The sequence below is a fragment of the Triplophysa rosa genome, linkage group LG5 (assembly GCF_024868665.1).
Source record: "Triplophysa rosa linkage group LG5, Trosa_1v2, whole genome shotgun sequence".
In the NCBI taxonomy this organism is placed as follows: domain Eukaryota; kingdom Metazoa; phylum Chordata; class Actinopteri; order Cypriniformes; family Nemacheilidae; genus Triplophysa; species Triplophysa rosa.
The window spans coordinates 21,116,166-21,131,370 of NC_079894.1; the positions used below are offsets into that span (position 1 = coordinate 21,116,166).

Below are 15,205 nucleotides of genomic sequence, written 5' to 3' on the forward strand. Positions count from 1 at the left end.
TTCCTATGGTAGTCAATGGTGGCCAAGAGTTGTTACGAGCATTCTTCCAAATATATTTCTCTGTGTTCATCAGAACAAAAAAGTATACAGAATTGGAACAACTCGAGGGTGAGTGAATGATGACAGAATTTTTATTTCTGGGTGAACTGTCCCTGTAATAATTGACCTAATTACTTATGAATGATAAGAAGTGATACCATAAGGTGCTTTTAAGAGCAACATTCACCAAAACAATAACTAGTAATGTACATCTTAAAAGAACAGTAATAACAGTATTTTTCATTTCTTCTTTGTGTACCATAAAAAGAGGGTAGAAAATTGTCAAAGCACTGCAAGACATATTGACTTCATAAAAGTGTTAAAATGTGTATCTTAATATCCAGTCTCCTTTCTATTACATCAAACGCAAAACTATTGTCCTACTGTTAGATAGAATTGACATTCACATGATTTCTCTGGCATATTGGAATCAATCTAGAGAACATTTTGTAATGTGTAACGCAATATCAAGAACACAGTCTGTGTCCTTAGTTTGTTCCCTTTTGCTCTGTTTATAGAAGGAGCAGCTGTTTACTCATTTTTATTATTGACATTTTCCCCCAGCTTGTTTTACTTTCCCATTTTCTTGTGTTTTTCTTGGTAGCAATGTTGCAGCGAAACGTGGATCATTTACAAGTATAATGTCCCTGTCAACAATGAGACCAAGTCAAGACATGTCTAGAATGTGTTTATGCTTAAATGGAAGAATATATACAGTATATATACAGTATACAGTATATATACACATTCCTTCATTCAAAAGATGCTGATGAGGCAAGATGCTGCCAGACCTGACGACCGGAGTCCCCAGAAGTCTTCCAGGTGTGTGTTTGTGTGATTTTTGTGTCCGAATATCGTTGTGTTATCTGTCTGTTTGTCATATTGGGATGGTGTGTGGAGGGGGTTGTTTGTGTCCAACACAAATAAACTGTGTCTGATTGCAGTTGTGTGTGTGGGTGTGTCAGATATATTTGGCTAGAATTGTGTGTGCGGGCGTGTGTGTGAGGTACCTTTGTGTCTGATTAAGTATCTTCCGAGGACGATGAGAAGACAAAGCATGATGAAGACAATGACAGCCACCACACCACCAATCACTGCGTGGTCCACACCTGAGGCGGCGGACAGCGCTGTGGGGTCTGAGATGTGGACAGAAAGACAGATTTACAGTCAAAGATGCGCAAAGAGGGCACACACTTTTACAATTACAAAGAAAGCAGATAACGGACCATACAAAACCAGAAAAGGGTTTGAGAGACACAGAAAAATTAAACAATGAAATACTCTGGTCTCTTGCAGACTCGACACACAAATATTTCTTAAAGGTTGCTCTTTCATGTCTCTGGAGATATGGTGAAGCATCTGTTATATTGAATCTGTATATATAAACATTGTTTCAGATGTTCCTCCTAAGTTTTCCCTTGGAGAAAATAAAATGATACAATTGTTGTGGATGTAGAGTAAGAGTATAGAGCTATGAAATGAATGATGATAGCATAGCTCAGAAAATTTGGTCTTGGAGGAGTTTTCTTTTCAACAATGGCAAAGGGTTTCAAATGTTTTCCAACGAAAGCTTGAGATAAACACTGTGCTCTTTCCATACTATGTGAAGGCTTTAAAAGCTGATACATAGTTTGATGGAACGCTCCCTTTATGCGGTTGTTCCTCTTGCTCTCGGTGGAAATGTGTAATATGATTTTGAATGTTAGTCATGTTTTCAAAATACTTCAATTTAAAGCCTATTCACACCAAAAGCAATACAACAAAGCGTCATAAATTGCCATGAAAATGCAGCGTGGTCATCATTATGCAAACTTCCAAACCTGTGAGAAAGGTTTGCATTCTTGAAAGAAAGTGAATCAGACAGTGGGTTTAATTCAAGAAAAAAAGCCATGTAATTTAATGTAATTACTTGTATTGCGAGTTCACAGAAAACACTGCGATGCATCTGCGAATCAATTTTTCCCTCATCCCTAATGTACAACACTTATTATCTCAAGAAACGACTTCAAGCGATCTCTCCCCTTTAACAGGGCCCTTGACATTTGCAAGCAAACAAACTGAACCAAAATACCTCACAAGAGATCATAACTGCTGATAGCTATTTCTGCTCGAATGTTATTCAGAAATGAAGTACAGGTCTCATTTCCTATTATCTCACATTAGGCATGAGCGAATTGTTTATATAACGTACGGAGAACATTCCTAATGGGCCAGGCAATTACCGCACGGCGTCGTTTTCAATCTACCGCGAAGCCCCAATAGCTGCTGACCTCTGTTTGAAATAACCACATGAATAATCGAAAGCGAGATTTCAGCGAAGAGTCCATCATAAGCTTCAGTGACTTTGCCCGGACTCAGGGAGCGTGAACGACATCCATCACTCCCACCCACAGCACGATCTCTGTCTCCTTCTCAAACAAAACTCCATCAAAACCAGACAAGTTAACAGTCGCCTTGACGCTCACAGGCTTCAGGAGAAGAAAAAAACAGCGGATGAGAGCGGAGAGGATGAAGGAGGACAAACAGAATGAGTGCTGAGTGACACAAGAAGCCCTTAGAGAGAAAAGGAAAAGAGATAGAGAGACAAACAGGGCAGAGTCACGAAAAGAGTACTGAGGAAAAGGTGCATGATGTTTTCTTTAAAGGGGACTTTACATTTGTTTGTGTACAGTTATAAAATAAAGATAAAATTCTGTCATCATCTACTCATCCTCATGTCGTTCAAAACCTTCCATTAGTTTTTAGCGTGCGCTGTCTTTCTGTGGGTTCATTCAGTTGAGCTGTTTTCAATGCTACATATGACTGGACCCCCCTCGAAGCAAAAATCGTTTTGGACCTCCCGAGCATCAATAATATTTCAATAACAGCGAGATTGTTTTCAAACTTAGTTTTCGGCGTCAACCTAATTCAATTGAAAGCTTTTAATGAACCAATAAATTTGAGCTGATATTAATGTCTTCAATGTAATGTAAAATGCGTGGCCTTCATTAACAATGTTCCTGCGCCAAAAACTATGTTCATAATGACAGAGCGATTCAGAAGAGAGCTGTAGCTAAAAAGAAAAATGCCCACATTCGTCATAAACTCAAGACCCCTGAGACAAATAGACAGACAGATGGAAGAGAGATAGCAGAGAACGAGCGAGAGAGATATATTCAGAGACCCAAAAAGAAAACCAAGAGAAAATTGTACAGCTTAAAATTTACATTTTTAACAGTTCTTCATAAGTACTATGGTTTTCTCTGATGTTTTTCCTCAATTCTTAATAGCATGCTGTAGGTTTTGACATACAGATCATTTGGTCTTGATTGAATGAGAATATTTGAGTTCATACTGAGACTTGGTATCATGAAAAATCTGAGGAAAGTTTAGGAAATTGTTGACATCTCTTCTCCATAAAACTCAATACTGGAGTCTTTTTCTCAGCAGAAAAATGAGACTGAAAGTCTCCATTTGCACTCTCAATGCATCTTGAAGAAAAACAATTGAGATATTATTGAAATGTCATTAGTGATTTTCTATTCCCGGTACAGAAAAAAGGAGAGAGAGAGAGACAGAATGAAAATAGGAATGAGTGAGAAAGGACAATACCTGTAGTGATCGTTACACCGTCTTCTCAAGAGGATGAAGGGATGAATGGATGATGGATGGAGGGATGAATGGATGAGGGCCACATGAATGAGATGTGAAGCAAGCGTGCGAAAAGAGAAGGAACAAAGTCAAACGATGAAAAAAGCGATCTATTAAGAGGTGCGCATGTGTTTGTGTGTGTTCGCTGAACGGTTCCAAAAAATAAGTATCTCTGACTAGTATTAAGGAGGATTTTTGCAGCGAAATAATGAAATAATCGAAAGCGAATGTTTGCTGGAGGGGAGGTGTGGTGTCAGATTGTGTTTCTGGATAATCAGAGGCTTTGCCGCGCGATGCGTCTAGTTAAATCCGGCATTACAGTCAAAGCCGACAGCAGATGCTGCTCAACATGCTTCTAATATACGGCACAGGAGATCTTAATATACATCTCTATCTCTCTCTCATCCGCAAACACAACCCGGCCCATTATGAACTGTTACACATGGACTGATCCGGTAACACGCTATTAACTGATCTGTGGACATGAACGTGACTTTGATTTGTTGAGCGAAAGCTGTGTAGAGAATCATAGAAGGTTGAATAGTTTTATGCAATTACTGTGTTTTCAGTTCCCTATTGCAAACACACTTGCTGACCTGCAGTAGCTATTGAAATGGAGACCTCTATTGTTTTATAATATACAACTGTTATTTCCCTAGACCAACAGAAAGCTAAGCGCATGTGTAGAAAAAAACAAAAAGGATTTACTTGATTTATATATATGCTTTTTTACACATTAGAACGTGTCAAATGTCATTCGTTTTGTGAGATTGATCTCACTTCGAAGTACAAATTTGAAACATAAATTTCACTGCTGTCTACTGGGGCGTGTTAAAAGCGTGTGTGCGCGATGAATTACCTGTAAAGGTGTGAACTCCATTCAGCTGAGTAACAGATGATGGAGTGGCAGGGGTGGAGAAGTGGGGCGATGGAGGCATGCGAGTGGGAACGGAAGAAGGCAAAAGATCGGGAAAGAGCGCATTGGAAAGAGAAGCGGTGGGAGTTTCAGGAGAATGAGACAGCGTGGGCGAAGTGGGAGGAGACGGAGGGAAAGTGAAGGAGACGGATGGAGTAGGAACACTGGCGGAAGAGGTGGGAGGAGGAAGAGTTTGACTTTCAGCGGAGGTAAAAATGAAGGGATGAGGTGGAGATGTAAAAGCGAGAGAGGAAGAAAGAAGAGGAGGAGGAGAGGTGAAACCGAAGAGGTCTGAATCTTTGAAGAGTGACAATAGATGTGCGGGATGGAGCGATGAAAGAAACGGAAAGTAAAAAAATAAGAAATAAGAGATGCCATGCGGAACGGAAAACAGAAAGAAACGAAAGTAAATCCAGAAAGAAGAGTAGTGAAAGTAAATGTAAAACAGTAACTGAAATACAGTTAATGATGAAGAATGGAAAAAAACAAACCCCCCACACTTTCGTTTGACTTTTGGTATGTACCTTGCACAGAGAGCGGGAACGATCCGTCCCCCCTGCCGATCCCGTTGTCAGCATAGCACATATAAATGCCATCATCAGACTTGTTGAGGGACTCAAATCGCAGGAACGCACCATCTACCTTCACCTGCAGGGAGAGCAGTCCATCTTTCTTATCCCACGTGTAAGCCGTGGGCCTGTCGGAAGGAGAGAGAGAGAGACTGCATATACAGCGTTTTGAAATTTGACATCAAAAGAAAAGCAGAAAGAGGCGTTTAATCGAGCAGATTGAAGGAATTTGAAATTTGGCCGACTATCAAAAGAACTGAGCACATCAAGGGGGGGTGTACTGGGGACCCTCGAGAACAAGGCAGAGCTCTATCATATGTGACACAAAGTCTTTTAAACTGAAGTAAAGCATACGACCACACATTCAATAACACTCTTCACCTGCAGGTCATACTGTATAACAAACAGAAGAACATGTAAAATCACGGTTCATAAAATGGAATCGGCATTAAAGATAAAACATATGCGCCACAAGTGCATCACCAAGAGCAAAAATACACTTCAAGTGTGAATCCTACTTTTCCTGAGTGAAAAAGTGTGAATCCTTTAGTTTCTCTGACTATGGCAAACAGATGTGTGTGTTCAGGAAGGTTTTACGCTTTTTCGGTACGGGGCAAAAAGGCACTTTCATCTGTTTTATCAATATCGTATTAACAACACGTGAGTTCGGTTAAAAGTGGACTAAAAAGAAGATGGGGTCCCCACCCCTCCGATCCAACGCTTCCTGCACTTTACAATGTCTATATGAGCTTGAATGGCTCTCTGTGTGGTACTAATGGATGTAGGTCCATAATAAACTGTCATGCAATCCTGCACCAGCAGAGGGCGATATTCAATGGAATTATCTTGACTTTCAGCAGCCGTTGGAAATATGTATGAGATCAAACCAGATATAAGTAACCAAAAACATTTTTTACCTAAATAATATATCTGCGATCATCGTTTTTGTCATATTTTGGCTTCAGCATAGGTGTGTTTCGGAACTCTAGGTTTATAGAGGATCTGTATTTAAACAATTTGATCTAAGGACGTCTCTGATTTCTCGCTCATCATTGTCTCATGTAACACAACTACCTCTGTGATACCATCAAACAGAAGTGTGTGCGTGTCGTATGCTAAAGAGAAAACGGAGATCAATAGGCTGACCCTTTATAGCTTCATACATAAAACATGAACGTCAAGAATGGAAATGTGTGTGTGTCTTACTCTGGATTTCCGTTCCCAACGCACTGCAGGTAAAACTTCTCCCCTTCTCGGGGGAGGTCATTCTCGGCTTGAATCCACACGCTTGGAGAAACTGAGAAACACACACACGCACGCACGCACGCACGCACGCGCACACACACACATTTAGTTTTTCTCTATTTTGGGTTTTGTTCTGTCTATCATGATACACACAAAGGCAGAGGTGGTGGTATGACCGAAGTCGTATGAATCATTTCATGTCTTATTATTAATTGCATATATCACAATGTAGTTATTTTTACTGGATATTCCATAAAAAGGTTTTATATCACATAATCAGGTGGCAATGCATGTTTTTTTGAAGTCTTCATTATTTTCTCCTTCATTGATTTAAAAGTTCAAGCTATTCATAACAAATGAATGGTAAAACTGGCAAAAATACAAAACAGCTCTTGACTTTATAGCCCTTTTAAAACAGACTATAAAACAAAAAGCTCTAAACAGCCATCTCACGGTGGTCACACCGCCCAGCCCTAAGCAACAGATGATATAAGGTACGTGCGTTCTGGCACATTTCGCACTCGTGTCTTACACAAGACGTTGAGAGGTTGCTCTGTCTTTTTGTCTCCGTTGGCGATGGACGGGTGATCCACGGCGCAGGCGATCAGGGCGTCATTATCGTCTCTGGTGACAGTGAGCATCAGCTCGCTAGTCACTGTGTAGGTCGGTTCATCAGGGTTGGACTCCACAATGTCAGGACGTCCTACAGACACATTAAACACTCGTGAAAACTGAACATTAATAGTTCGGTATAAAATGTGAACGGTATATTTACCTTGTAGCTCTTCTTGATCTCTGTACCAGTGGAGTTTGGCAGGAGGTTTGCTGCCCGAACTTGTGCAAGTGAGAGTCACTTTGCTGCCCTCGTGAACAGCATCTTCAAAGCCTGTTATCACTGGCTTACCTGGGACACCTGAGACAGTGATGGAGCAGGATGATAGAGATTAGAGAATGAAACAAAATTAATATAAGGTCCCAAAAAAGTAAAGAAGAGGTTTACTATCAACAAGATAAGTGTCCGTAGGCTTTTGTGTCTGTGTAGACATATACAATAAAAGCCCATTTGTTGCAAAGTTTCTCTCATAAACTTTCAGAGAAGCAAACCCAAAATGATACTAAAACCCTGTTGTACTATGAAAAGCAACATTTTCTGCATTAAAATTTAAAGGCACAATATCACATTAACCGAAAGAACTGCTCAAGAGACCTGTGCAACTTCTTACAATTTTATTTGCTAGAATATTGAAATACAGGAGGAATATTTAACATACAGAAGACAGTGTACAGTAAACCGGCCATTATCTCAAATAAAACCTGACAGGGAAATGAGGACCCCGGTGCGAAGCAGATTATCCTGCTTATTTCCCAGCTACTTACCAAATAAATAAATAAACGGACATGAAATATTGATTTAAGTAGTTGAAATCATTTTAATATGCGAGAAGAAAGAGACTGCAGAGTGATATGAGAGACATGAAAGCAGCACAGCTGAGCAGGAAATTGTTGGGACAACAGTCAAATGTGATCTGATGGTAAATACTGCGACTGACCAATGAGAATGAAGAATTCCAAAGAGCCATAAAAGTCCAAATAAAGATGATGTACTGTATATAGATAAGTGCAGGTTGATAGGTCAAATAAGTAGTTTCCTGTGAAGTATTAAAGCAAGCGCTATATTGTACGTACCACTCTGATAAATAATGATACAAACACACGTACCGAGTACAGTAACGGTGGCCCGTGCTGTTCGGACAGGCATAGTGAAGATTGAACAGGTGTACTCTCCATCATCTGACAACTGAACTTCTGAGATGGTGATTATCAGCTCTGTGCCTGTGGACTTTACCAACTGGATACGGTTATCTCTCAGTGCTGAAAGAGAAACAGCAGATAAGAGAAATGCAAAGAAAAAACATTTAAAGGGGCCACAGCAAAATTGTAGTCCACATATAATGTCAAGTGTCTTGCAGTAAAACCTTTTATGAGCTTTCTAATGTATTAGGTAAAATATGCTTTAGGTAGAATACAAACATATATGACTCTGTGAATCAATACTAAATAATTTAATAGGGCTTTGAACTGTCTGTAAGCATCATAAATATGTAAATACATCAATATACATGGTACCAAATGCATGCTACTGATGGCCAGGCAAAGCAAAGTTCACCCATTTCATTAAAAAATCTCAGCCACTTATTCCCACTTAAGTTATTTAAAACCTGTATGACTTTATTATATATTTTGAGAAACATCTCGTGGTTTTGTGTTCATACAATGGAAGTCAATGGAGGCCAGTGTTGTTTGGTTACCAACATTATTCAAAATATCTTCTTTTAAGTTCTGCAGAAAGTCATACAGGTTTAGAATGACATGAGGGTAAGTAAATGATGAAAGAATTTTCATTTTTGTGTGAACTGTCCCTTTAAATGTCCGAAGTGTAATTTTTTTGGAGGATCTACTGTCATAAATGCTATATAATATACATAACTATGTCTTCAGAGGTGTATGAAGACCTTACATAATGAAGCGTTATGTTTTTATTACATTAGAATGAGCTATTTCTATCTACATACAACGCGTGTCCCCTTGCATGGAATTCTCCATGTTGTTTCTACAGTAGCCCTAAACGGACAAACTGCTCTACAGAACGCATTTTGTAAATACGTTATCTCCTTCGGCAAAGAAGCGAAAACGTGACACATCTTAGGCCCTGTCCACATGAACACGGGTATTTGCAAAACCGCAGCTTTTTCTATGCAGTTTGGCCTTTCATCCATACGCAAACGCAGTATCCAGTCACTGAAACCAAACTTTTTTGAAAACTCCGGCCAGGGTGAAGATTTTTAGAAACTCCAGAGATTTGGTGTAGGACGCTTGAATGCGTGCCGCTATCTCTGTTGACGTCAGATTCCAGGCTTCTGATTTTCCAACACGGCTTTATGGTTAGGGTTATATCGCCACCTGTTGGTTCGGCATGCTTTTGACAGTGCTTTATAGCGTGTTTTTGCATTTTTGTGTGGACGCGGGGTTTTTTTTAAACAAAGAAGGAAAACTCAGTTTATAAAAATACCCGTGTACATGTGGACTAGGCCTTAAGGTCTTTGCACATACAGTCCGAAATTTTCATATGCGTTTTTTCGTATTTGCCGCTCGTTTGTATGATGTCTCTGACTTGTCAAAACGCCTCTCAAAATGCTTGCTAGGAATGCGAAAAATGCAGAAAATCGAACCCAGTCTGAATTTTTTTATGACTGACGAAAATATCGGAGGCAGTGTGTAAATGTGATCGACACAGCATGAGGTCGTATTTATTTTTTAACGTGCGGAAATTTCGGGCGTAAATTTCGGACTCAATGTGCAATGGCCTTTAGTCCTGTGTCAGCAACTGTAGTGCTTCGAAAGGGAGGGGTGGAGTGAGCCGTTGGTTGCAATTCACAACCTCACCACTAGATACCGCTAAATTTCATACACTATACCTTTAAAATGTATAACACTCAATTTTATGCAATATGTAACTCTGTATCCCTTCTCTTTCAAACTCTTTCATAACGAATATCTTAAAATTAAAAATACAACATGAAAATGTAAAGAAAATCCTTAAACAGAAGCATAATTTGTCTCTTATGCAGATTTACAGTTGGTAAATGTGTGTGTCTACTGTATATGTGTGTGCTTTGTCTTCATGGTTTATTAGCAGATGAAGGGCACTTAATTTGTCTTCATCAGCTGCTGTTCCTCTCTCCTCCGTCCTGCTCTTTCATGCGCACTCTCCTCCTTTATCATTCCTCCTTTTATCTCTCTCTTCGCCCATCCCTCCATCCGTCATTCCTCCACACTCATCTGTTTGTTATCTCTGTATATAAGATGTGCATCTTTCCTCTCCCATTCTCCTTTTACTCTCTCTCTTCTATGTCTGACTGCGATTTTCACGCTTCTCATTCAGTTTCCTGTTTTCATCTCTTTCCGCTCTCTCCTCTGCTTTCTGCCCTCATATCATTCGTTTGTTTTCCTCCATAATCAGGTCACTCCTCTGTTCTCTCACTGTCTCCATCGGCTCGCTTCTCGCTATGACAGAGCCACCTGTTTGTTTTTAGGGTGATATTAATGTTTTAGAAGGGTGTCACAGATGTCGCTTTTTGTTTTTGGTGATGGAGTGCGAGCTCTGTAGAAACCTCTGTGAAACGGTTGAATGAAAATGAATTCCCGGCACTGTCAAAAAATGTTTTATCATGTTATTACATTAATTAACTGGTTGTTTTTGAGTCAAAAATATTCCTACGACCTGACTACATTAGGTTGAAGCGTGACAGAATTTGATTTCGGGGTGTACTGTTCCTTTAAGTGCACAAACTCACCTCTCTTCTCTCCGAAGTACAGGGTCTGCTGGGCCGTGTTTGACCACTGGAGGGAGGAGTTATCGTTTTCCTTCACGCTGCAGGTCAGTGTCACGGTCCCGCCCACTGACACAGTCTCATCTTGGGTCACCGGCTGAAAGGGGTCATCATCTGGCCAACAGGAAGAAGATGGATGAGATGTCATTAGAATCAGGGAGAAAATACGAGTGAGCGAGAGAGCGCCTCAGGTGTAAATTAGATAGCTTGTCCCTATCATCATCATCATCATCATCATCATCATCTTTGAGTGTATTGCTGTGTAATTTGCATTGAAGAAACGAAGATGGCAGAGTAATCTCGGCAAAGTCTGTGTCATCAGCAAAGGGCACTAAAGAACATGAAGTGGAAAAGAGGGGGGTTTCCAATAAGAATGACAATTAATGCAACACTCCTGTGACAGACGCATATCCAATACCTCATTTACACCTGGAATTACCATCCTTTCTGAGTGATCTGATCACAGGGGCATGGATTTAAAACGCCAGACATAAATAGCAGGTGTAAATTGGGCTCGAGAGTAAAAAAAACATACCGTGCAGCATGTGACCACAGAGAAACTTTAAATGGAAAAAATATGTAATGTTGTGTTTTCTTAATGTTCATCGGGATATAATTCTGTTGTTTATGTGGTTTGGGGTTTATCGTTGAGAGAAACATGTGTAAAGGCCTTCAGGCATCTGACAGATGACAAGTTAACTCATTATTTCGGAGCCATGTCTGTGTGTGTGTGCGAGTAAAGGCCAGATGTAGACTTGTGCGGTATGATAATTTCGCCCGGAGCTGCCCGTGCTCCACTTTACCCAATAATGACCACTTAGGCTATAATCGATGACCTTTTTAATGCTGTCCAGAGCTGGATAAACCCTGGGCTAGGCTCTCTGAATACTGGGCAAATGGCCGCCAGGAAAGCTAATGTTTACTGAATACTGGAACAAAACTATCTTTGATTCAGGGCCAGACACTGTACTCAAAGAAATGAAACAATTGGCAGCACATTCAGACATATGCTGGGACAACTTTTCTAATCGCTGGGCTGATACTGGGCCACTGCTGCGATATAACACATACTTTTTAGCCCGATTTGCCTAAAAGGCTCTAACAAGAAGCTGCTTTTAAAAATAGAGCAGGAGCATAAGGGCTGAGAAAAGACTGCGTCTCAGCATCACCATCACAGAACATCTGGCTACGTTTGTGCTTGTGTGTAAAAACTCACACATACTGTAAACCAAGAAAGCGCATAAATCCTAGTTAGAAAACGTATGTCAATACATAATACGCTAAAATTGGCCTTTGGCTTCAACACATGCAGTGCTAACTACTTATTGGCAACCAATTAGAGCCGTGTGAGCAGCTAATAAGCGATTAGAGGGTCACACGCGCATTCTCTGTACACTGGACAACTGCTGCAGGGGGCACTTAGTGAGACTCTCAAAATGGCATCTGATCCATTTAAGCGGGTATGTCAGGACACTCGGCTCTAATCGCTGGAGTGAGTGTGGAGACAGAATGTATATATTTGTGTGTGAGAGAGCCATACATATTATTCAATCAATCTCATCTGACCCGTTCAAGTCAACATGAAACGACTTTTACGGTACGACCCATTTTATATGTAATGTGGATTTCTGTGTGAAACAGGATTTTGAACAGTTAAGCATGGGGAAACAAAATGGCAACAACACTGTCAGCGTCACTATTTTTTGATAGTTAACAAAGATGTCACCTAGCAACCAGATTGCGGAGGAAAATGATGTATGCAACGCTAGCCCTTGCTCTGCAGGTGTGCGATCATCGACAGACAGGTTGGTCACGAATGTTTTGAGCATCTGTGTCTGCAAAGATTTGCTAAACAAGCGTGATCGTCATGTAATGTTTAAACTGACTCATTGATGCAGTTAAAGTGCTCAAAAATGAAAGTTTATTCTTAAAGGGATAGTTCTTCCAAAAATAAGAATTCTGCCATCACTGTATTCTTCCACATCTGTATAAGAATCTTTCTTCTATGTAACACAAAAGATACTGTATGTTGAGAAATGTCTCAAGTCATACAGGTTTGGAAGGACATGATGTTGACAGAATTGTTATTTGTGAGTAAACTGGCCTTTGGTGTACATCTCTCTGCCACACCTTACGAAACAAAAATATAAGAGAAGAGAATGTACTAGAAAATATAATGCAATATATCAAATAATACTTTCCTATATATTGTAAGCAAGTGCTTAGATTTTTCAATATACAGCTGTGGAAAAAATTAAGAGATTTTACATTTTCATTTAATCAGCGTTTCTAGATGTTTTGTGGCCATTTCAGTCCAGTGTCGGTTAAATATCAATAAAATCAAACCTCAGGAGTGACAAAGTCATCAAACAGCAATGTGAAAGACTGACAGCATGACAAGACCAAAATCAAGGTTATCATATTAAAAACTAATTATTGAACTTTTCTTAAATACACATTTAAATATTACTGTTGTTTTGCTTAAAAGTGAACTTATTTTCTTTGAAGTGTTTACGGTTATTTTGACCTGTTTCTCTAGTTTTCATTTTCTGCAAATAAATGTATTTGAAATTTGGAAGAAATATTTTAAGTAGTTCACAGAATGAAACAAAAATGATCATTTTACCTAAACACATACACACATACAACTACAAATAGTAAATACAGAAAACTGAAAATATTTTTAAATGGTCTCTTAATTTTTTCCACGGCTGTATGAAAAGCAGCAGTTCCTTATGTAATATTCAATATATTGAAATATTGTAATATATCAACAATGTATTATTCAATATACTTTCAAATATGTATTAAATTATTTTATATGCTGACAGTCAAAATATATAAGTAAATATAGTTTCTTTGCGTAAGGGACCTCTCACAATACCACATAAACCATACTCCTAGGTCAAAAGATAAGGGTGACCCAACATATAGCAGTGCCGCTGCAAACATAACTTATAAAAGCAAACAAATGTTCATTTTTGTGTCACGCACGAGGGAGCTAATAATAAACCACACAAAATACATTGTTGTAACTTTAGCCAGTCAGCAGCAAATGTTGCACCCTAACAGAGCAAAAGGTGTGACTGGATGCACTTTGACGTCAACAACAAAAGCATTTTACTTCCCTTTAAAAGCAAAAGCCAATTTATTGGCTATCGTAAAAATCACTATAATATAATTAGTTGTAACACTGAGAAAATAAGGATGTGCTAATTGACTGATGCAACCACAAAAATGTGCACAGCCATTCCTAAGCAACTAGCATGAGCGGAGCAAACATTTATAAAAATGTGTGTTCTGTATGTCCCCTCTAAAAAAGTAAAAAAATTAGACGTGTAAAACAATACAAAAATGTTGGCCATATATTTTGTGCATATATTTACACACATTAATGTTGGCTGTCAACAGAGAACGATGCTGTTGGGTCCAGATGGTGTAGCTAAAGCTAACAGCAGGGGTTAACAAGCCATGCTAACCGGCCAAACCTTGATCAGGACAGACCTGTGACCCTTTTTGGGGCATGACCCATTAGGTAAGAACCATTGCCTTGGACCAAACACACACAGTTGATTTAAACACACACAGACAGCGTCATTCTTCATCACGTCTCTCTTTCTGTAGGTGTCTCTCTCTAAAACACTCAAACACACACACACACACACACACACACATGCGCGCGCGCACACACACACACATGCGCACACACACACACATACACACGCACACACACATACACGCGCAGAAATGTGTGATGGTGTAGAAAGCACCCAGCCTATATTTAAAGCAACATAGTTTACACCCTCCTCACACAGACGCGCGAGAGAGAAATGGATGGAAAAAAAGCCAGAGAGAGCTGCTGCTGAAAGAGACAAAAACAGAAGATTACAGATAAACAGATGAATACAGGGAAAGAATGACAGAGAGAGAAAAGGAGAGTGAGAGATGAGGAGTGTTTGCATGCGGGTGATAACGCAGGTTGAAGTGTAATAAATACGGTCCAAAAACAGTCAGTGAAAAATAACCCCTCCATCTCTCCATCTCCCTCTTTTCTCATCTCTCTCCATATGTGCTTCATTTCTCTTCTGCTCGTCCTGCTCCTTCCATCTGTCTCTGTGTCTCTCCATATTTTCCCTCCAGTAATCTCTCACCTCTACACCCTCTCCTCTATCTCTCTGCCTCTGTGAGGCTCTCGGCTTCTTTCACCATATGTAGATGTCTGTTTTTCAGCCTGATTACCGTTTGATTGGCATTAAAGGTCCTATTGGTTTTCTGTGATGTCCATGTGTGTGTGTGTGTGTGTGTGTGTGTGTGTGTGTGCAGCAGCTGGAGCAGATGAAGTCCTTGTTGACTTATTGATCGGTCTGACTGTGTAAATGTATAAGATTTGATCAAGATTTTGGTTTGATCTTAAC

General features: G+C 39.7%; 1 protein-coding gene across 3 annotated transcripts in view; it reads right to left on the bottom strand.

Moving 5' to 3' along the window:
- cadm3 (cell adhesion molecule 3) overlaps positions 1–15,205 on the bottom strand; it is a 51,154-nt gene that overhangs the window by 9,386 nt on the left and 26,563 nt on the right. The window contains exons 3-10 of one of the 3 annotated variants that reach the window (XM_057335067.1): positions 10,755–10,904; positions 8,119–8,271; positions 7,175–7,312; positions 6,932–7,102; positions 6,361–6,451; positions 5,110–5,282; positions 4,529–4,882; positions 1,220–3,651 (exon numbers count right to left, since the gene is read on the bottom strand). In XM_057335067.1, the coding sequence (XP_057191050.1) occupies positions 3,533–3,651; positions 4,529–4,882; positions 5,110–5,282; positions 6,361–6,451; positions 6,932–7,102; positions 7,175–7,312; positions 8,119–8,271; positions 10,755–10,904 (1,349 nt within the window). In that variant the 3' untranslated portion in view covers positions 1,220–3,532. Of the gene's footprint in view, positions 1–1,049; positions 1,176–1,219; positions 4,883–5,109; positions 5,283–6,360; positions 6,452–6,931; positions 7,103–7,174; positions 7,313–8,118; positions 8,272–10,754; positions 10,905–15,205 lie in introns of those variants that run through there. The other 2 variants (XM_057335070.1, XM_057335069.1) reach the window with 2 other exon arrangements.